Raw genomic sequence first — 25,403 nt, 5'->3', positions numbered from 1 at the left:
ACATACCTAATAGCATTCACCAGGCAGACCTACTGTTCCTACCTCATGATAAGAGGTACAAGTATGCCTTAACCGTAGTGGACGTAGCCAGTCGTTACAAGGAAGCCGAACCCTTGACCACGAAAGATTCGGCTAAAGTAGCCAAAGGATTAGAACGCATATACAAACGCAGCCCGCTGACTTGGCCAACAGAGCTGCAAGTTGATCCCGGACGGGAGTTCATGGGTGCCGTTTCACAACTGCTAGCCAAACACGATACAAAGGTCAGACGTGGCACGGCCGGAGCCCATCGCAGCCAAGCTATAGTTGAGAGATTTAATAGGACTTTGGCTGAGCGCTTGTTCGGTCATCAATATGCTAGGGAAATGACAACCACTGGAAAACGATCGACCGAATGGGTAGCGAGGTTACCCGAGGTGGTGTCGGCAATCAACCATGAAGTAACCCGGCTCACTGGTAAGAAACCGGCAGACGCTATCAAACTAAAATCAGTGTTAGCAGAGTCGTCTGCTCCATTGCGTGGAAAGGAGAAACAGATACCAGATAGGGCCTTAGTTAGGTATCTATACCAGCCGGGGGAACACGAGGGCGATAGCCGTAAGCGAGCCACCGATCCTATATGGTCAGTCAAAACTTACAACATAGATAAAGTGGATATGAAAGCCGACGAACCTAACTTGTACTACTTGAGGGGTGGGCCGGGTAGGGGGTTTGTAAGAGAAGAATTATTGATCGTACCGTACGGCACAGTGTTACCGCCTGCCAAGTCACGGTAAACGTGATGGCGTGGCTTTGTAGTAGGGGCAATAATAGCAAGAGCTAATAGTCCCACCAAAGCCTCATTTAGTAAATGAGGCTTTTTAGAGGGGTTTTTGAAAAGTGTTTTCGGACTATCATTCCCTATACTACTAGCAGAGCCACCTAAAACTGTCTTAAATGTAACTCACATACCTGTCTTGTTAGCCCATTTCTAATGGTACCTTTTCCTGAAAATATCCCACCTGACATACCTAGAGAATACTGCAGTGAAACTACATATATTTGGGAAACCTATGACCCCCTGAGTTTATTCTGACCGAACACCCACCTTGTCTAACAGATACAGCTATAAACACATGCAGCAATTATTTTTGCATCTTTCTGGCTCCATCCGTCTGAACCCACAACTGACAAAAGCTAAATATTAGCTTCCAGACTCAAGCAGCTTGGAACAATGTCTAACCATGCATTGTAAATAACTTGTGTAGGGAGAGTAGAGAAATCTATCCCTTTTTGTAATATTGATGTTGATTCTAGCCAAATAGCTGACTGGGAATGGTGGTAGTGTATACAGTCAGGCAACTGGTGATGCCTTGCTTGAGACATTAACACACTGTTTCTGGTGCTAATGCTGAAGGTCGGAGGTGTGTGTACTGGTATGATGACCACATAACACTGTGGTCACATCCTGCACCATAAACAGTGGAGTGAGTGAGTGAATGAGTACTCTGAACATATCCACTAGAGGCACGCTTGAAGTGACGTAGGTCTCATACATTCAAGTTTAGTCAACACAAAAGCATGAGGTGACAAACCAAGAAACATGATGTGAGTGAACCAGGATTCAAACCCATAATAACATGTTCCTGGCATCTTTAAGGGACATAACTCTGCACTTTGAATGTAAGGTAACTGAGCCACCCATGACCCCAACTGAATAAAGACAGTTGTGTGAAAGAACAATGTTTTTACTTTATTTGCAAACTTATGCATGATTATTTCTTGACATTGAACAAACTTAACAAGTGTCAAAGGCAAATGTAAACCCCTCCAGATTAACATTTCAAATATTAATATCTCAAGTAGCTTCCGATAATATTTCACTTTAATAATGAATACATAACATTGCTGAGACTGCTTTTTCTTCACATGTACACATATCACTGACTTTTTCATAAAAAGAAACTAATCATTAGAATACTTTGATGAACTTTCAATTTTTAGGGTGCAAATAAGCAGTTTGTTCACTTACCAAAGCTATTAATGTGAAAAAACAAAAGTAAAAAAAAAACAATATGAACAACTCAAGGTGCAAACCACTTATAGGAGATTCTAGAAACACACAAGCAGTAATGTACTTAAAAAGACTCTTATCAAAAACAGCAGATAAAAAATAAAATGCTACGTAAGCCCATTCGCACTAAAAAGACCTGTGAAAAGACACCAGATGACATGTTCCTACACAAGTCTTGGATTACCCCATTAATATGAAACCAGCAAGCACAAGACACACAAGCCTATAGCATGGGTCTTAATCTACCTCTCCATATTAGTGACACGCTCCAAGACATGTAATTACTTAATTAACTCCCTTCATTACTGGCAGGGTCTCAGCTGGTAATTAACACACCCACAACATCAGACTAATTGCTACATCAACAGTGACTCATGAGAATGCTACTTACCGTGAACATATTGTTCACACATTTCATATACTCCGATATACTCCAGTGTGTAACGCAGTACATCTATGATGGTTGAACTTTGGCATGTTATTTGTTTATAGTTGAACTCTCTTTCTCCCATTCAGGCCTATCTTTTTTCTTTTCCATTTGTATTGTATACCATCACAAACTGCTAATGTGTATATTTACATGTGTATCTTGCATATGTGGACCAATATCCCCCACGAGAAATACACCTGCCTACATGTGCTGCACTATACAGATCAGTTTGTCTGTCATCATTCACTGTATACATTATTTCTTTTCATTTACACATTCTGACTTTTTCACACAGTGATATGGGAAGGCATACATGTAACTGAAGTCAACAGTCAACTATGAAATATTTTTCTATTCATTATTTAACACTGAATCTTGGTAATGATATTTTTTATAAAAATAAATTGCGCTAATGTATTCACATTTATGAATGAAGTGTATGTTTAGTAGCTAATGGATGAGAAAAACATACTGAGATTCATACAGGACAACCACACTCAATTCTCTTACGTAGACATCAGGTCTACATCTGGTCTTCATAGTAGCAGAGATCCAACTGGACACATTCGTAGCTCTCTTTGAGTACCTATCGCATCTCATCATGTCTTGACTTTGATACACTAATCTACATCTCTGATGGCACGAGCCACCCCACTTGAGATGTCAAACACTTAAAACCATTTATCTCTCAACTTATCAGCTCAATCCGAAACAAGAATCCCATTTCAACCAGAAAGTTCGAGGATGTATAAAGTGTTTTATCGGAAGAAGAGATTATCCTATCCATAATGACAAAAACTGAATCACCAAAAAAATATACTGGCCCTTATATGGAAGTGTCAAACTCATGCAAGGAACCAGCCCAGAATTCCAAGCTAGAGTTACAGGAAGTTGAATGTGTGGCACGTGTAAGGGATGGTGTCAGTCAGGTGGAGAGATGATCATTCATGTAAGCCAGCCCAGCGCTGATGGTGGATTCCATTGCCGTGATCTCACCATACAGGTGATGGTCATTAGACTCTGAGGCGTAAGTAGGATGATCATGGTTGTGTGTGATAGGAGCAGAACATCTATACACACTTCTTGAGACGGTTCTATGAATGAACAACCTTTTAGATGAAGTCATGAGATGCTGGAGTAGCATTGTATTTGAACAGCTTCACCAATCAGATTGAAACAGTCATTCAGCAGATGGCAATAAGGATCTCTGGAGGAGTCTAATTCTGTGGATTGCTTGCTAATTTGTCAGGAATAAATAATAGCTTTTTCAGCTTAAAGTAACAGTGACAGTTCTGTCCTTTCATCTTTTCTTTTTCTGCAAAATTGCTGCAGCAGCTCAAAGCAACACTTACTCACAAACCCTTAAAAATATAATAAATATACTGTGCACACACAGAAAAATTGGGACACATGAAACTATGAAACAGATCATTATAACATCTTCCCAATCAGGCTAAACACAGCCATGGCTGGCTATGGAATAACATCCAGGATATATATGAAAATACATTCCAGCTAGACAGGTGGTTAATTCCTGGCAATATTAGACAGGTGATCCAGGTGGGTGATGTGTTCTGACAGCTGGCAGGAAGCAAACAAATATTGCAGTACTTCACCATCAACCAGTAATAGAATCAGAACAGTCACTGACAATGCCATGCACCTTATAACATCATCTAATGGTATCACCTGATGTCAGAAAAGGGCACAGTCTACAACAATACTGTTGATAGAATGAGCATTCAGATAAATTCAGATGTAGTTCCATAAAGTGGTAAACCAGTATTCTTGCTCCAAGTCTGTACCGAATTCTGCGTCCATGAATGTATGGCAATGCTATCCCTTGAAGAAGCAAGTCTAGGTAAGGGGACAGTGCCTCCATTCTGTTTGAGGAATATTTAGATCTTTTAGAAATTATTATTTAATCTATTAATCAATACCTTGGAAACTTGTGCAAGTCTATGGTAACCAAACAATGTTAAAAGATGGAACTTGTTGTTTCCCTGCCTGGCATTAAAACACGAGTGAGTGAGTTTAGTCTTACACTGCACCCATGCATTGATTTATGCATTTAGGATAAGATGACGTGTCAACCAAGCCAGCGAGCCTGACTACTTTGAGTGCAAACATGATAAATGCAAACTCAAACACGATTTTAATTCCAAACAAGAGAAATAAGACAAAAACCTATCCATAATCTCACCTCCATTTTCAACCCCTGACAATAGTGAAAAGACAACTTCAGATTCATCACACTCCATCAAGCGAAGACAGACCCATCAATCCTTGGTTTTAAGCAAAGATTTTGTTTATCTGTGAGGTCTTACCACAGAACTGAAGACCAGCTAGATTCAGATACTAGCCACTATTCCATCCCCACTATCTCTGTATTCATTAGTATTTGACAATCTAACTAATGCAAAGTGTCAGTCACTTCTGCTTCTTCCTTCCATTTCTGTTCATCATCAAGACCACCACACCAGCTATCCATCACCTCATAGGACCTTCCTCTGATGATAGGTGGTGCTGTTGAGGCTGACCTAGCCTTATACATAATCATTATGTGTACATCAGTACCAGGGTATTTGTGGAATGGCTGCTCACATTTTGTGATTGGTACTCACTATGCTCCCCTTCAACAAACTGCTATGAAAACAGATGTTTTAGACTTGTTTGTTCATTAGCTCTACAATGTTCAATCCCAATGATGGTGACAAAGTACAAAGCTGAGCAAGAAAATCGTGGCAGACTAGTGACACATCTATGACTGATATCATGATCAGCAATCAAAACTCAACCGTCCAAGTCATCAACACTGGTCACAAGATACACTAAGTCACTTCTTAAGACTAACACAGGTTGCTAAGCAAATTTCTAACCCTGAATCCTGTAAGGTAGAAGATATATAAAACTCAGCATATCAGATACAAATATTTGGTAGACCTACAGAACACCAGATGCCGACCAGCCATACTTTTTAGTGCAACATCACCCTCACCCTAACCCTAACCCTTACCCTAAACTAAAGTAAACTAGCATGCTTTCAATGTTGGCAGAAGGTATCCGGTATTCAGTAGTCTTAATAAATATTCTGCCAGAATATTCCCATTCATTCAGAATGTATAAAAAATGACATGAACAACACTGAGAAAAGCAATCTAGTCATAATCAGTTGATCACATTTCCCATTAAACCAACAGTATTATCTAAGAAAGTATTAAAGAAGAGTAAAATTCAACTGTTTCCATACGACCTTAGCCAGAACTACTACTTTCTACACAAGTTTAAACATGATTAGATCATACCACAACCTCAAATGCACACAGTTTAAATGGAAGATCCTTCTTCCTCTTTAACTCATTACACTACAAAATAACATAATCCAATGTCAGACTACTGGACCAAGATACTTCAGTATATCAGTGAAAGTAAACAGTCCAAAATCCACAACCTGGGGAGCACCTGCTAGGCCAACAAGCTACTTTATCTAGGTCTCAAGTAGCTTCCGATAATATTTCATCTTTCGTGTATTACTAAGCTATCAGAGGTCAAGATGGCAACATTACTTGACAGGCTGTCTGATCTGAATACATATTAACTGCTATAAAATCACACTAGCGTTCAGCTTTGCAAATTTTGAAATCATTACAACGGGCATTATGTTCAGTTAATGGCTCTACGGTCAAAGAAATGCAAATATCAATGACAAGCCCTTGTTTCTGTGAGGACTGCAACGGTGTATTGTGTTGACATGTGTATCAGATGGCCATGCGGTGTGACTTGCCCAGGTAGTGCAAGATGATGGGACATCATTGCATGGTAAACTAAGCGTATGGTGAATGGCCACCATTACCTCCTAATCAAACAGTATTGAGTAACATCATTATCTGAAGAAGTTGTGCAAATGTTGCTTGATCCTTGACCTCACTTCAAGATGTAAGCCCAGGATAATCAAAGTGGATCACTATCTAAAGCTGAAGAAAACAATATCCATATCTGTTTGTGATGAGCAAGGCTAGTCAGTCTCTCGGTTCCTAAACCACATTACTGTCCCTGCTGCCTAGATCTGGCTGCAATGCTGATGCCCTAAATGAAGCAAAGTCTATAGTCCATCTGGTTCAGGAATCTGAATATCCCATCTCATTGGGGCTGTTTTTCAAATTTAAATGTTTTATCTGTTCCTATCAAAATTATATATAGACCTTCTCAGAGACTAAGCGAGGCCACCTTAGCCTTGTATCAGAAACCAACAAGCAAAGGTTAATATACAAAAATACAGAACAATTTATGTTGAATCTAGAATAAAAAACTTCAACAGTTCCTGGAACCCAATGGGATAGAAATCTGTATAGCTAATTGCAGGAGGAAACACAATGCCCTAAGGAAATAATGAATCTTATGTGCAAACATAGAGACTACAGAAGTTCCAATTATTCTCTATAGGAATTGTCAGAATTCAGAGGAGAACAGTATGGCAGATCTTGAACTTCTGCTTTAAAAACAGTTGACAGAATCTTTGCCCAGTAAACAGCAGTAAACACCCTCTGCTGCTATTTCTGATTCCTTCTTCCACCACCCCTTAATGTCAGACACCTGTAAGAAGTAAATCATACTCCCAACCAGAAACAATTATCAGCTTCATCACCTCTTTAGTGTCTGCATCCTGCTCAAACTGGTAAGTCTACACACAATCTACCCTTGGTCGGAACATGGCTTCCAGAACCCCCCACATCTGGGAAGTCTAATGTTATTTCTACAGGGTGTTTCAAATAACAAATACATCAATTAATCTATATGTTCAGGAAGAGGTAAGGAAATTCCTTATTATCTCACTTAGATGAGAATCTGTCTTGAATGAAAAGGCCACTTGACACCAAACTCCTAAGACACTATCAGCAACCCAGTGGTATGACTGAAACAACTTCTCAGCTGTTACTTAACATAGACAGCCTGGCACAAATGAAGTGCAATAAAGATGCACGTGGCTCTCCTGCTGGGACAATGCCAGCAGAGGGAGGGATGGCCAGTCAACCAGACCGGTAGTTGGTTCTAATGTTACCTGAAGGGACCAGTCAGTCACTGAAACATGCAGCTGTGAAAATGAGCATCTAGTCATCCCTGGTTAGTCAACATGGGTCTCATCTGTTCACACAAAGTTGTTCGTGAAAACTGAACTGCACATTCTGTGGCCATGCATGTAGAAGGCTTGTGGAGTTTCCTGGGGTTTGATTTGCCATTGTTTCACAGCCACCTCTGTCAGAGTACTGAAGAGTCAAAGGACCCTACACATTAGCTTAATTCAAGCTAAGCTCAACATCATCAACTACAAAAGAAAACCTCATGACAGTGTGTGAGTGAGTAAATGTTGTTTTATATTTCAGCCATCAATTTTCCAGCTATTTCAAAGCAGCTCATTAATGAATCTGGCATATGTAGTTGAAATCATCCACAGTTGTGTTGCAACGATGCATGATACATTATTAACTTTCAATAAGATATACTGGGGAAAGATTCAGATGAGTAATTCCATTTGGAAGTAACACTAACAGTAAGGTGAAATTATCTCAGGAGTTAACAGTAAGGCATCTACATTTAGTTATGATAAATACCAGTATCTGGTATGAGTGAGTGAGTGAGTTTAGTTTTATGCCACTTTTAGCAATATACAAGCAATATCAAGGCAGTGGACATCTGAAATGGTACCCATGTGGGGAATCGAAACCCAGATCTTTCAGTGTGTGCCAATGCATTAAGCATTAGGCTACCCCACCACCCCAGTATAATCAAAATGAGCTAACACAATTTGCCTGCACCTAACAGGAATCTCTTTGGTGCTTATTCAGGGCCTACATGGTGTCATAACTGTTCAATTGTGATTTACCAACACATGCTTATGAAATAGTTTGAATCATGGAACAATTTTCAGAAAATACAGAAATGGCTTGGTCATCTCTATTACAATGTGGCTTAAAATACTTAGACATTTCAAACAAGCACCCCCATGTAAATTGAAAAGGAGCCCCGGAGAGACCAGAGATCCTGAACCTAAGGAAATCTAGACATGCTTCATTTAGGGTTTTAGCATTGCAGGGTTGGTTTGAATGTAGGGAAATAATATGGTTCGGGGACTGTGAGACAGACTATGAAATACCCCGAACCGCCATCATGGTTCCCATTCCAGACAAAACATGTAGTCATGTCTACAAAATGTAATCTGCTGGGAGCCAGCCATGTTCATCAGTATAAGATACCTTCAACATGGGGATCCTGAGAACCTTAACATCCGGTGTTGACCGTGAAAGGCTGATACACAAATAGATAGGTACCGTGGTGATGGACAAGAAAATTACACCAACAGATGAAGCTGATCAAGTCAGAAAGACCTAGAGTGCCAGACTTCCTCAGGCACCAATTTCAAATCGAGGTGTCATGCAAGAAAATTATGTCAACATACCAATAATATCCAAAGCTACTGATAACACTATGTGGTACTTGACTCTAAGATTTATTAAATGTGATAAAAATGATAGATCACAGTGTTATTTATTATTGAGATATAAGTTTGGTTCCAGGGGTCCTTTCATGAAGCATTCTTTGCTAAGATTTACCTTAACTCCCATTCTTTAACACTGCACTAAGGTTACATTAATGACTTACAATCACCTTAGTGCCTTGTGAAAGGAGGCTCAGATCTGTTTTTATTCGGATATGACTCAAAGGGCAAGATAAATTAACAATGACATGTTACATTTAAATTTTCAACTGCCCAAGCTTTCATGGCTGGATTTCATTAATGTTTACAGAAAGGTATATATATGTCGGTTGGTGTAATTTCTACACACCATTGCACAAAGGAGGTTCAGAAGTACTCATGCCAGTACAGATAGTTTCCAGCATCAGTTTGGAAGACCTGACAAACCATCCACAAATAGGTTCAGTAAATCCCTTGTTGAAAGGTAGCAGATAAACCACCTGTAGGAAGCCAATGACTAACTGACCTAGTTCCTTTACATCTACGTTGGTCTTCCACTACTGACACCATTCTGATACAGCTGGCACCAGTGGGGGACAACAGACTGTCACAGTCATGGCATTGCATGACACCACAGGGTGACATATTGGATGCTGTCATGGAGCTTGTTTCACTCAGAGACTAAGCATCAACTCTTGCAAAAATTGTGCAATCACCGGTTATTAATCGGTTAGCCTAAGCTTATTCTCTGAAAACATCTACATTTTTAAAGGAACAAAAAACCTCCATTAAAAAGGTAAAGGAATCCTAGGCCTGCTTCAGTTATAGTGTTTGCATTAAAGAAAAGGTTAAGTGGAAGGGAAAATATGATGATTCAAGGATGTGAGACCCGTTTTAGACTAACGTTTAGTCTCTGAATATAATATGTTGACTATACCAAATAAAAGCATGTAAATTGAAAAAGAGCCCAAGGAAGAAAAGAGATCTAGATTTGCTTCATATTTGTCTTTAGCACTGCAGAGAAAATTATGTGGTTCAGGGACTGTGAGATAGACTACATTGCAGAGAGGGCTGGGCAGTAGGGGTTTTAATGTGGTTCAGGGACTGTGACACTTGATCAGTTTAAACATCCAGTCTTAACCTCAGGGTAGTGTTTAACCAACTGCTGAGTCACCCCATCACTCGCTCCTCTCATCCAAACCATGTGTCACCTGTTACACATCTACTCATCCACAACTACACAAACATCATAAATGTTTACATACAACCTGCCCGACCATATGTCAATTATGCTAATGACTACCCCCCCCCCCCCACCACACACACACACACACACATCACACACATCCTGTCAAGCACTGGTCAAAAGGTTTCTGGGGGGAATAATATTTCACATTGTTTGACATATCTTTAAACATGCGAACTTTTGTTTCATGTCAATGGGTTACAGGAGCATAAAATTACTCCAAATTAACCAGCAAAACATGACCTGTCAACTTAAAAACATATGGACAAAAATAATTCCTTCAAGAACCATTAGGACTTTGGACACTGAACATAATGCTAGCACCTGTCTATGATGTTGCTATTATGCTGATTTCTTGTACAAAATGGTATCCAAAACTGACTCATCTGATAAAAATAAAAAAAGTCCTTTAACTCTTTAACCAAGAGATTAATTGCTGGAATGGAGTCTTTAGGACTGGAAACTTCCTGATACTTACCATCGCTGCTCCCCTGGCATCAAGACTGATAACGTCCAGTGTATCCCTGAATTCCAGCATCAGCTGTTATTTCCTCCAATCAATGAAACATCTCTCACAAAGTCTACAGACTGCTGAGCTCAATCCAAGAAGAGCTTAATTCTCTAGACATCTTGGAATCTTGTCAGAATAACTGTTACCCAGGAAGCAATCAACACCAGTGTACTGGCCATGCGTTTGATAATTAACAAAGACAGACTAATTAGGGCAGATGGAGATAAGTGGATCCTTCTCTAGAAGTTAGATACATCAGCAACAAGCTGGTCCTTGTTGAGGTACCACTGGCTTGAAAAGCAGTATACAACATGTCTTTATGTTGTAATGTTGGATGAAGTAATGATGGATGTAATATAAGATAGCGTATCATTTCAATTTGCGTCCAGATTTCAAGGTCTGTTAATCAGACACAGAGTGGTCTTTGTAGATCCCTAAACCATGTATGATATAAAGACAAAATAGTACACTCAGTTACTTTCACTTTATCAAACAGGTGTACAGCCTGAAATATTTGTATCATATTTAACATCATATCATATATTTGATACGAACAATATGTTACATGTACTAATAACTAATTACATCAACATCCTAAATTCCTTAAAGTTTATGTGGCAGAAGGCCATAAGGGATAATTTGGGGTTTTCTTCCAATGAAAATAAAGTTTTCAATGTGTCTGTGCACTGTGACTGTGTGTAGTGTGATTCAGAAAAACCACTGGTTTAACAGGTAGCACAAATTACTTCACTTGGACATGCTTGTGGGCAGGGAGATTACGTGTGGGACCCTTAACTCCATGGTGCATGATTCAGGTCTCATTGTTATCCCACAACAATGCATAATACAGACTGGAAAACTTTGGGCAACGATTTTTGCAACTGTTCTTATCAGACTCAGTGTTCAGGGGTATCGGTGCAGCCATAGTGGTTGTTTGTGAAAATGGCTGTCCTTTTCATGGTGGGGCAAGACATACTTCCATTTTACATACAAAGTGAGAGATAGATGAGAGTTATTACCATCCACTTGTTGTGAGTTGTCGAATCTCTCATTAAACTTATACCTCCAAATAATGACACCCATGAGCTGTAAAACTGTGACTCGCATACCTAATTAGGCAACACCTCTGACCCAACAGTGAAACTGTGCCGAGAAAGGTTTACAACTGGGGTACATTCCTGAGGTGTAATTGATGTCCATCATGTCGTCTGTTAATGCCCCAGCACTGACACCCCACATTCAACACCAGTGTCCAGGCCTTCACAGTACAGACATACAAGCAATTGGTGGGATTCCAACAGAACAGCAATAGTCGAGACTCTCTTGGAGGAGTCTGCTTGATGCATGTGTCTGAGACCATGAAATAAAGCTGAAACTTATATCTTCATTCCTTGCCAGCGTCATGCAATAAACATGAATGATGTTACACAGCATTTAGCAATACCTCAGTTATGTCATGGCAAATGTTGGGAATCAATCCAAGTTTAAGCTCTGATAGTCTTTATCACAGTGGCTGAACACACAGCATTTAATAGGGCATGGAGGTAGTCTAGTGGTTAAAGCGTTCATTCATCACACTGAAGACCGGGTACAGCCTGGTAGCTAAAGCATTTGTTTATCACGCGGAAGACCCGAGTTCAATTCCACCTCATGGGTACAATGTGTGAAGCCCATTTCTGGTGTGATATTGCTGGAATGTTGCTACATGTGGTGTAAAACTAAACTCACTAACTCTCACAGCATGAAGCAATATGTCAATCATGTCATGGCCAATGTTGGGAATAAATCCAAGTTAAAGCTCTGATAGTCTTTATCACAGTCTCTGAACAAGAAGTTTTCCCCTCCTGTCAAGCACTTTCTGTAATGAAAACCCTCCAAGCTATTTCAGATTTCCTCAGGTTCTGAATTTCCCATCTCACTGATGCTCCATCTCAATTCCAATGTCAGTATTATGTCTATAACAATAACATATATCCAGAGACTAAGAGTTAGCTTTAAGCTAAATGCTGTTGATCACTGGATTGTCTGGTTCAGACCTGTTTCTTTACAAATATAACCATATAACTGGAATATTGCTGAGTTCTGCACTAAAAAGAAACCAACCAACCAACCAACCAACAATTCTCATTACAAGAGATCAACCAATAAAATTAGAACAATGAGGTCATAAACAAGATTACACTCAACACATTTATCATCACACTAAGACGTGATAGTTTTATCATATTTATCATCACCCTAAAGACCAGTCTGATCTCAACTTATCTCAGCCGTGGATGCAGTGACCAATAACTCCCCAATCATAATCTCGTAAAGCCATCAGCCCTGAAGAATTTATCATATCATATATTGATCGTCACACTCGGAGCAAATTAACCCAGTTCAGGTGACTGGCGATAGGTCTACAACAACTGCTGACCATGCTCATCATCTAAACAACACACTCTCTGAAAATATGTAATGTTGGAAGAAACAAATATCTCAATTTATATTAAAGAGAAGCCTCTTTGAGTTCAGATATTAAGACATGAGGAAGCTCGGACTTGGTTTGGATTTTGCATTGCAGAAAGGGCTGGGCAATTGTGTAGAAAAAAGTGGTTCAGGGATTGAGACATACTAGCTTGATGACCATTAGAAAAAGTGAGTGAGTGAGTGAGTGAGTGAGTGAATGAGTGAGTGAAGGAGGGAGGGAGGGAAGGAGGGAAGGAAGAAGGGAGGAAGCATGGATTTATGCCACTTTCCAGCAAACATCATCTTGGGGGACAGATGAAATAGACATCACAGTGTACCCTGTGTTGGGAATCGAACCCAGTTATTTCGCCTGATGAACTAAGTTTTAACCAATAGGCTACCCAACCAGCCCCCGACCATTACAGAGAAGCCCAATGACAACACGATCACTGTAAAGGACATAAAGACAGATAATATTTTCATACAACTATACAATCTGTATGTATGTAATCAAGAATTCTGAGCATCAACACCAAGACGACACATACCAATGGACGTGATTATTTCTGTAATACTAACTGTAAACAAATAATCCATTAGTTGAGAAAATATTGTTTCAGAATTCCTGGGCGGAGCAACCGGAAACTGAAAATATATCCCTGTAATTCAATCAAAACATGAAAATAGTATCCACCAGAATCTAGCTGGCACTAATTCAAAAGTTGCAACATGCGCCCATAAAACATGAAACAGTAGCATCCCTTATCAATAAAAGATAACTGAAAACATATCTGTTTATATTGAATTTAATTAGGGCAAAAAAGTGTATGTAATTTTTTATATATTTATCAGAGCAAATACATCTTGTATACAACTGGTATACATCCACATAATTTCTGATTAATTTTCCGTCATATATTTTTGGAATGATGTTAATTTTATCAACATATATACATTGTTGTGAGAACATTTAACATGGCGGCATATGGGATGCAATTGTAAACTTATGTACATGTGTAGATATATGTGATGCCATTCAAAACATATATAACGGAAAATTAATCAGAAATTATGTCGATATAGCTACGATGATTATACACAAATGTGTAAAATTTCCAAGATTCAATGCATATTAAATTAGTGAAAATCATTTATATTACAAGAAATTAAAATGTAAGTCTATGGAAATTTCACTTTTGACGACTCACTTTTCACAAGGTACTGTATATGAACAGCAAGGTCTATCTGTAAATCTATGGACTATCATTCTGTACAACCTTGGGACATGGTCAGAGTTCACATCTCGCTGGCAGATACCAAGGGCCCCTGTGTGTGTTCACTGTTTCATCCTGGACCTCAGGACACACATCTACATCACAGTTTTGTTATGATGGCCGACACTTTCATGGACCTTTGATGGCTAGATTTAATGGCCTGTTTATCATTTATCACAAATCAGTGATAAACCTTGGACATATATCAGATAACATGTGCTTCCTTTCATCACAGAATACTGATAAAACCTATTGCTACTGATACCTAGAATAAAGTGAAAAAACAATTTAGATAAAAACATAAATAGACATAGGGGAAAATTAAGTTAGCTGACATGTCAGGCATTCAGCCCAGCCATGAAAAGTTAATAAATTTGATGGAATTAATCCACTTTGGTTAGAAGCTGAAGAACATTACTGACAGATAAACAACATGGCAAGAGATAGTGTTGCAGGTGCTAGGGCTGGGATGAATTAAAGGAAAACAAGGCTGGCAAATGTGCATCTCTCAAAACTATAACACACCAGTGCCAAAACTTAACTACAGATAAGAAATATCATCAGGAAAGGTTTAAGATACTTTACTCTAAACATGTTGTTTGTTGTTTGGGTTTTTTTTGCGGAACACTATGAATTGTAACAAATGACACTACTGAGAGCAGGTTGTTTAAACTGGGAGCAGCTTGTCGGTCAGAACCACACCAAGTTATAACAGGCAGAATCACCATTGCAATAAAAGGTAAACAACTATGTTAAAAAGAGTTTGACAAATTATAGGAATGAAACCAACAAATCACCAGATTCTGAAACAATCCACACTCACCTCCACCTTACCCTTCATCAACAGGATGGACGACCTTCACACAAAACACCCTGTTCCAGTATTACCCAACAGTATCCCCCTACTTGCCAGTGGTCAGCTCTATGCAGGGTGCATACACCACTTGACCAGCACTCCACACCAAGGCCAGCATGAAGATTCGCATTGATCTTCCAATTACTTGATCACAGCTACTTGCCGCTTGTTTAATGGCAGAGCACTGATGAATCCAGATGTTGTCCATGAAACTCTCCCCATGGAGATGCTATCAGAGGATGTGTTACATGGATGGGGTAGGCATCAAAGAGATAACACATTTCCATAAAGTTCACTTCCTCTCAGCACAACCAACTATAATATTCAGTAAAATCTGTTTCAAAAACGGAGGCTTTGCTTTCTTTGCTACTCTGATAATAAAATGTTGAACTTAAAGAATTTGATAAAGTTATTCCTTACTACCACTTCCTGCCCAAACCTCTTTGATTTGGAACTAGGTCACTGAGAGATCATAAGGAATTTCAATTCTGTTGATTAAGAATGCTCTGTTTCACCTCTAATCAATTATTTTGCATGATCAAAAGCAAATGATTGGGGTTTTTTGGGGGTTATTTTTTTCTGCAAAGAAGATATGAAAAAGCCCCAGGGTACTGATCTGATTCCACTTCTTTGAACAATGTCTCCAGATGAACCTCATCCTGAGAGGTTCTCCAATCAAGCGAGTTAAGACAGATGGGTAATTACTGGCATCAACAGAGGGATCGCAAGCAGAATCTGATCCTGGGATCACAGTGAACTTCACCACCGATGTTAATGGTCTCAGTCATCAATTAAGAAAATAATTAGATTAATGAACCTAACAAGACAGTCCTTTAACCTGGGTCCTTTAACACCATGTTGATGATTGTTCAAATCAGCCAAGTTTCCTTCAACCATAATGGTGTGACATTTTACAAGAACCATTCTTTGCAAATGTTGATTATTATTGTGCCACAAAAAGAAGACACAACAACATAATTAATACTTAAAACAGAAAGGGTACAGTTACATTATAAACTGATAAATGATTGTTTCCACTGTTTTTTTCTGAACCTTTCCAATAATTCATTATAATCTTTTTTCACTATGTGACAAGTCAATTAGGTCTCCCAGGATGTCAAGCTGTACGAGACAGATCAAATGTTCTTTACCCATGCATTTTCAATCAAGTTTCTTTGTAGAGCATCAATCACTGTGATACAGATACATGTCAGCTGATCACAAACTGAAACAGGAGCAGGACTCGTTGACGTTCTCATTCAGCAAGGACATAATAAAACCCTAGTACACCAACAATCCATGTCTTTAACAATGGCAGAAAGCACAAGGCAATAATCCCTGTCAATATTCCACAATGTCCCACAGTCTGGGACAGTCTCAAGGGTCTCTGTCATTGGGATCATGGCTTCTCTCAAGGGCCGACATCATAAAGTCGTTGACAATAAAAGAATGCTACAATGGTGACAAGCTGTCAACTGACCAATGGTAGCACTGACCATGCTGTGCATGTGATCATGACATGTTGAACAAAGTTTTATGAATGCGAACTGTACTTGTCTTCTTGAACTATTAATTGGTTGTTGCCTCAAATAATGATCAAGAAACCTAACTCAAGGTTTCTCCTACCATCCTTTTCTGCTTTTCACAATATTCCAGCAACATTAAGACAAAGAATACAGTAAATGAGTCACATGTTATCCCTATGCTGAGAACTGAACTCTGACTTTCAGCATTGCAGATGAACACTTTTAGCACCTGACTACCTTGCCGTCCCACTCATAAGAACTTGTGCACACTTCATTGATTATTCTGCATACCTTATGAAATGAAGAGGTCCTAAGCCCTGTGATTTTCTCCTATAGTATTTGAATATAGGACTTTCCCATGCTTAACATGAGAGTTGTGGCAATGTCCTTTTGTTAACCTGCTTACTTTACATTAACTCATTCTTAACTTGAAACACTGGCAAAGACATAGTCTTCACCAAGAACACAAATCATTAATATAAAAAGTAACACACCAACCAGTCTACACTTTCTAATTTACTTTTCAAGTTTGTCCATCTGCATTTGATTCAAAATTCAAACACAATTTCAAATAAGTAATCGATCATATTACCATAACATAATAACTTTTAGCCCTTATAATATCATTTCTTCCAAATCAACTTTTAGTAATATTCTTTTGTTTGACCAAACAAATATGCCTGCACTCAAACATGAAATTGCACCAGATCCACCATTGAGACAGTTCAGAACCTAAGGCAAAGTACCATTCTAAAGAACTTCAAGACTTTGAGCCTATATGATTAACCTGACCCTGCCTGACCCTAGACTGGCCATGACAATGCCTTTGTTTCAATGGATCTATCCTCACAGGAGGAGGCTGTTTGACTGAGTCAAGGCAAACAATGTTTATCAGTGGACAGCCAGATCTGCACCAGAGACAACAGTTAATTGGATTTCTACTATTCGATTCTTCTTTGAACTCTGACATTATTTTCATTTGACACTGATATGGGACTAAGGATATTTGTCTCTTTAATGCCAATTTTCAAGATAAATTCACTAATTATGATTTGTAATACAAACCTGAAATAACGATTAGTGAAATTATTCGACAGATGGGTTATTATATTAAAACAATTATTTCCAGCAAGTTGGTGAATTCCATAGGAAAGAAACTAGTACAAGTCATGTTATAATTTGTCAAACAGGATTGTGTTAAGAGAAGGTATTGTCTGGTCATGAGACAAGATTCTTGTCTCAAGGGATCGCAGAGTGTTATCTGGTATCGAGGGAGGTCATTTGACGCCAAGTGGATCCCTACAGAGAAGACAAGCTATCACACTGACTTCACCTATATTATTATCCTGAAAACTAGTAATCTTCTATAGCATTTATGATTTACTACTCACTTGTCATGATCCAAAGCTGGGAGATCTATAACACTATCAGACAAAAGATGCTGATATGCTCAAAGGGATTTTTGTCAATCCATGAAGAATTCTATTACTTAGTCACCGTATGTTTTTACCTGGTCCAGCTTCATGCACAGTGTTTGTGAAGGTTAAAAATGTTTCAATGGTATTATGCCGTCATCATACACATCACCATCATCGTCAAAAGATTTATTCAGTGCCAGTTCTAGTCCAAAACTACTACTCAATAGCACTCTCGAAACAAGATACAAAATCTCACTATGAATGAAACAGGAAACATTTAAAACTTCAAAGAATCAATGTATGCCACCTAGTGCTGAGAAACCAACAATAATAATCACCTGAACCCTAAACAAGAACCTGGTCTAGCTCTGACCTGCATTGAGTTTGGCTGTTTCTTAGAATGCTTAGCCAGCAAGTTCACATTTAACATGCACAAATGAAGATCCGGGTTCGTACAGGTCTTCAACAACCCATGCTTGTCATAATAGGCGACTAATGGGTCGGTGGTCTGACATACCAGTACTCTAGATTGATGCCCCTCTTGATTTTCAGATCCAGACTTTATTATTTACAAACAAAACATCAAGCATCAAACCTCTGAATGACATTGTGTCTATGAACTATGAAATATTTTACATCTTGTCAACCATGAATCCAACAAATATACTCCTGCTGTTACCACCTGCACATAAACTGCCCATAAAGACTGCCAGGTACATAGCTTATCCCAATACATCTCATTACTGCCTACAAAGCATCATCTTGATGTCTATTACAATATACAATTAAACCTCTTCAGCAGCAAAGCTTTTGTCTGCGCATGTATTGAGTAACAGCTTCACCCAAAACAGCAGGTTACAGCAGGCTAAAACCGGTTACTTCCTGATGGGGAGATACAGCTATAATCATGGATTATTCCCTGAGGGAAAGGACATATGAATATACAGTGCATGTTACAAGCTGTGCCTGAAGCTATATTATAACTGGTTACACTAGATGGTGATAACAGTCAATATGAGGACAGATGGTGATGTGGGGGTGAAGCATCAATAATGAGAACATGAGAACACTCTTCACACTGGAGTGAGTGAGTGAGTGAGTGAGTGAGTTTTTTTCTGAGCAATCCTGTAACCACTAGGCTATGTCTAGCCTTCCTTTAAACTGTAAACTGCAACCTGGGCTACATTTGTTCCTTCATATTATGTTCAGTATGCCTAGTGTCACAATCCACCAAGAGTACAAAGGACAACTGACATCCATTACTGCAGCAGTCGAGAGCCTTAGGCTCAGTGCAAAGCATCAGTCCCCTGATCACTCAACAATCTCTATGAATAATATTGCATCATTCGTAGATCATATACAACACAATACTGGTTCTGTATTGTCGACTGCAATAGTACAGTGGTAAGGCATCTGCCTATCACTATGAAGGACTAGGTTTCATCCCCAGTGGAGGAACCTAGGTTCGGGTCAAGAGGTGGGCACTTTTGCATAGTATCCTTGGACAAGATACTTAGATCCACATTGTCTCAGTTCACCCAGCTGTAAAATGGGTACCCCTGAGAATGAGCTTGCAATGTGAATGTTTAGTTCACTGTACCTAACACAGAGCATGGCTGTATGATCCCTAGTGAGCTGAAAAAGTATCAGAAAGTCTGATAGTGTCCAATGACTATGGACAGTAATGTGTGTAGCACTGTGATCAGGCAATGTGCCTAGATATGAACGCCATATAATTACTATTTCTGAAGCATGAAATTATTTTGCTAACAAATCAAGAGTGTTTGTAACTTCTCTTGATGCTCTTCCTTGGCTTATGTCCTGTGTGTTCAATACACCAGGATAAAAGACACCAGCTAAGCATACAAGCAACAGAACAATGAACACTGGCTACCAAAATTTACAGCAAGTTTTGCATAAATACTCTACTAGTTAATCTAACAAATTAATTATTGTAGATGACAGTTTAGGCTTGTGATTACTAAGTTTCAGAAGAAAATGCTGTCAGTAATCATTTACATCTCACAAGTAACTTTTTAATATCAAACAGATATACAAGCAACGGCACATTAATACACAATAACAGGGCATGTCCGAGAAGAGAGCATCTGTCCTGAAGAAGTATCACCTATCTCTACATATCTCATGTATCACTTGTTCCCTGGAAGCTAGTATCTCTTACAGATCTTAAAGTATATTTTTTTAGAAAACAATCCCCTCTATTCTATTTTCATCCTCATCTCAGCTCCAGCAACCCACAACCTCTGTTCTGAAAGGATACGAGGGTGCGCGTTCATAGAAATTTTGCTGTTTAACTGTCATGACATACATAAACCTACAGCTGCAGATAGAGCGGTGACCATGTGTGGCCAATATATACAGGGGCACATCTCTCCATCATTCTCCTATTGTTATGATATGGGGTATGTCATCGGGGATGTCAACACTGCCCCCTGCTGTAGTGAGCTGACAACAAGTGATTTGATGTCAAGCGCCTCCCTCCCAGGAGGAGGATGCTGACAACAATAGGGGTAAGAATGTAGCTACAGAACTTCGACACCTGGAATGTCATTGTAGGGGTTGTAGGAAACCTCGGTGACACAATTTCACAGAAGAGATTCTCCTACACAAAAATCCTGTAGATTTCAATGTTCTGTGTTGTACTTGAAGTATGAATTTAGCTTGACTTGCATAAAGTAATAAATGATAATTTGAATCAAATTTCTAAAAAGATATAAATAACAGACTGGCATATAAATACCTACTGTTAGCGATGTAGACTTGCCTCTTATACATCCAAGGGCTTAGCATTCAGTACAGCTTTGGAGCAAGGCTAGGGTTTAGCTAAGCTTTCATGAAGTTCCCAATGCATAAGAATCACCTATTAAGCTAACAATAATGTGACTCGACTCTTCTGATCTGAAGTTGCACCTACCTCCAGTGTATCAAACATAGTCCAGAGAGTTGTTCTGTCCACAAATGAGGTCTGGTCCAAAGTTAGGTTCAGGACAAATATTATCTCAATGTAAAGGCGGTAATGCACACTTCCTAATAAACAAATGGTCTCTTCTGCAGTGAGTCACAAATCTATGTCAACACTTAAAACATCTCCTGAGTGCACAACCATCAAGTTTTGTTTACACTCATCAATACAACATCCAACTGATGTGATCAGTTGTATCCTTTCAATGCAGCCACACAAAACACACAGAACTACATATGCTCTCTTCTAAGTTCAGTATCCTTCTCATCAGACCAGCAGAAGATAGTGAAATCCTGAGGTCAGTGTCAGCCAACACTTCCGATCAGTAGCCAAGCCTGACTGCTCTAATCCTCACATCTTCTGTGGCTAGCTAGCTGTATCTCCACCCCCTCCCCTTGGGCCATTGCCTCCCTCCCTAGGGCACTGATAAGCCTGAGTGGTTCAGGGGGAGGGAAGGGGGAATCCACTAATTACATACATGTGTTGTATTCTGTGGTAAAGGGAACATTTCTTTGGAGGCTTAGTGCATGCGGATGGTAAGTTTTCAGGAAGATGCGACAACAAAGGCTTAATGGATCACCATTGGAGGAACATAATGAATGGATCACCATTGAAGGATCATCACGAATGGATCATCTTCAGTTAATTAATCTAAAGACTGAGATTATCTAGTCTGTCATACAGACCCTGAAGCAAATATATCCAAGAAAGTCCATGCAAGTCTTGAAAATGTGGCAAGTCTAGATTTCCTTAGCCTCATGTCCAGAGAATATCTTGAACCAAATCTTCATACAGATACAACATGAAAGTATACAATTAAGGTTAACATAAAACAACTGACAACTCATTAAACTTAAAATAATTATATTATCAAGCATGTTTGTTCCAGAGATTTTTGCAACATTCCACCAATATCCCAACCACTCTTAAAATGACAGGCCATGCAAGGATGGTAGGCCATGTTAAAAATCAATAAGAAATGATTTATCAGATGGAAAATTATTATCTACTGCATTGTACACAGGATTTGCATAATGTTCTAGGCCTGGCTATGAAAAAGAAGACAAAATAATCAATATCCTCATTATCCAAACCATGCATAATGACACACATGAATCAATAACAGGACTTTAATTCTGACCAACTGCTACCGAAGGCTATGGTCATGGAATTTCTAAAGTCGCCAGTCTGAAACCCCCAAAATTCATCCAATCGAGGGTTCCAGATTATATGGGATGTAATAACCAGCATGGAACTGGCCAAATTTATCGACCAGCTCGGCAGAAACAGCATCCGTCATAAAACTGGATACATCCCAAGACAAGTGAATTGGGCAATTGTTAGATGTGGTACCCCCTGGTGCCAGTCCAGTCCAGTATCGAGGATGGGATCTTCTAATGTCTTTCAAAAAGGTCAAAAGTCCCCATATTACACAGGAATGCTTCCACAAAATGAAATCATGAATATCTTTAGTCCAGGAAATTTCCTCTATCCTGAAAGCTGTTGCATATACATGTATATTTTATGGAGGCATGAGTCTGTATGGGAAGTAGCATCTATTGAATGTAGACACCAGCGATGGGGTTTACACTGTGCATCCATACTCACACATGAAGCTAGGTCTTTGACATGACCATGTAACACACTAACTATCAGGGCACCCCTACTTCATTCAACATGTCTATGGGAACCAAGGATACAAGCAGGGAATTAGTTTCTTTCCCCCAAAAAATAAACATGTAATAAGTGAGTGAGTTTAGTTTTACGCTGCACTCAGCAACATTCAAGCTTTATGGCAATGCTCTGTAAATAATCGAGTCTGGACCAGACAATCCAGTGATCAATAGCATGAGCACTGATCTGAGCAACTGGAAACCAATGACATGTCAACCAAGTCAGGAAGCCTGACCACCCAATCCCGTTAGTCACCACTAAAGGTATGCCAAATAAACATATCTTAAAAGACATAAATGTCCAACAAATATTACAACTAAGAGGTGAATTTTCCTGCAAACAGTCTCCCATATTTGAAGTCAAGGAAAATCTCCTGATACATTATCGTAACAAGAGTACCTTGATCCACTTAAACTCCCTAGTAATTTGATGCATCAGCAATAGATATCACACTGGTATTTTAACACATTCTGTTTTCTCACAACTCAGGGACAAGTCATTAAGTCAGCCTCCTTGCAAAACTCTACTACTGCTTCAAACAACTCTGAATGGATGCCGAACCAACTTTCACCCATCATTTAGCCTATTTATCAGACACACAAAGGCCTGTATGCCAACTTCACAATGACACCTTTCCACTTTCTTCCAATTTACCCTTACATTTAATGGGTCAAAAGCTGATCAAATATTGTCAATAACAAACAAAAGACACCTTGGAGAAATAACAATACGTGCAAAGTAAACCCTATCCTGTGAGATAACTTACTGTAATACCACACTAAGTCAGATGTAAATCGACACAGGGCAATCAAGTGTGAAAACTGCCCTGCAGACATTCACAGAAGTCCTTACATCAACTCACAATAAAACTAATCACTTATCAATTCCCCGTCAGCTGGGGACATGGCTACCAGCTATACACTGACACTTGTATGTTTCACAGAAGCTAATGCGTCAAAATGAGGCACTAATCTGATTTTTTAAAAATAGATTAATTGACAGATTTGAAATTGATGGGAGATAATGAATCTAATTAGATTATTGAAGGGTACTGCAAGTATGTTATTCAGTGGTCTCTAAGTATCTTAGGTATAGATATTTATAGCTCAGTGGGACTGACTTTCAGACTTCAAACTTTTTCTTCTTTAGGCATGTCAAAGATGGAGTGAGTGAGTGAGACTATTTATTTAATTCCACCAATAAAGAAATAGGCTTCACACCTTGTACCCATGGACAGAATCACACCTGGGTCTTTAGTGTGGTAAGAAAATGTTTTAATCAATAGGCTACCACTCCGACCCATTTCACTTACAAAGTGATTTTGAGACTTGAACCAGGCTCTTTCATTTTTCCTCTAGGATCCTTGAGACAGGCTAAGCAACCAAACATGAAATCAAACCTAGGTGTCCCTCACAGGTGTCCCTTACAGGTGTCCCGAGGCGGTGTTGTAGTCTTGTGCTAAAAGCACTCACTCATCATGCTGAAGACAATTCCCAAAATGGGCAAAATGTGTGAAGCCCATCCTTGGTGTCCTTGCAATGGTACTGCTGGAATACTGCTAAAAGCAGCATAAAACCCACCTCGCTCACACACACACAGTCAATGACCTGAATGGAGGTGTATATTAAAGCTCATCATACTGAAACAGATTCTAAGGCAAACCCACCATTAATAATCACATTGTTTGCACAAGTAGTTTTTTGGAGACCATATTCTTCATATTCACTGAATGACAAATCACTATCAAGAAAGCAGACAGAGTTTACTTGATAATCATAATGTCCAACTGAGTAATGCTCTGTTCAGTGAACACTTGCCAGCGGTAGAACTGATAATGTCTTTGTGTAGAACATGACACAACACACTCTGGTTACTCGACAGAACTACAAGAAGATATTGATCCTATCCTTTTCCTAGACATGTATAATGATTTACATGGTGCATTTATAACTGTCTTAAATAATGTCATGTGCAGTTACAATTCCACATATCAGTTATTATAAATGATAAATATGAAAAAAAAAAATACTTGAAAAGTAGACGTAAAATATTGATAGAGATAAGAATAATCACTGTTTTTCATGCATGTTACCTTTCAGATGGTTAAACAATGGAAAAGGTTCACAGAAATGTCAGAACTGTTGATTCTTTTGAGCAAAAAACATTTTTAAATCAGCCTTACCATAATAACAAGCAGAAAATTATACATCACATTGTCAGTAGAATATTTCTTGTAAGTCAACAAAAGCAGTAACCATTGAGATTATCCTGTGAATGAGATCTAGGTCAAATGCAATACAGCTGAAACAGGTGCCTGTGTTTGGTGGAGATATATTACTAAGTTTATCTACTGTGTGCACTGTGTGAAAATCAATAAATCAATTCAGTTGTCCTCAAGCCATGACCCATTAGCTCCAGCACTAGCAGCAGGTGTCAACGAGTATGTAGGTAGAGAGAATGTACAATCTCTGAGTTGGCTGTGCCATTCAGGTTATATTAATTTTACTAG

General features: G+C 39.0%; 1 protein-coding gene across 12 annotated transcripts in view; it reads right to left on the bottom strand.

The window, feature by feature from the left end:
• The window catches only part of LOC137284579 (sorbin and SH3 domain-containing protein 1-like), a 171,532-nt gene that overhangs the window by 105,478 nt on the left and 40,651 nt on the right, over positions 1–25,403 (bottom strand). Inside the window, exon 1 of one of the 12 annotated variants that reach the window (XM_067816434.1) lies at positions 21,173–21,205. The exons of the other annotated variants lie outside the window; for them this stretch is intronic. Coding sequence (XP_067672535.1) covers positions 21,173–21,190 — 18 coding nt within the window. The 5' untranslated portion in view covers positions 21,191–21,205. Of the gene's footprint in view, positions 1–21,172; positions 21,206–25,403 lie in introns of those variants that run through there. 12 annotated transcript variants of the gene reach the window in all.

Source organism: Haliotis asinina, chromosome 5 (assembly GCF_037392515.1).
Source record: "Haliotis asinina isolate JCU_RB_2024 chromosome 5, JCU_Hal_asi_v2, whole genome shotgun sequence".
Lineage (NCBI taxonomy): Eukaryota > Metazoa > Mollusca > Gastropoda > Lepetellida > Haliotidae > Haliotis > Haliotis asinina.
Note: the sequence above shows the minus strand (reverse complement) of the source record. Positions and strands in the feature narration are given on the sequence as shown.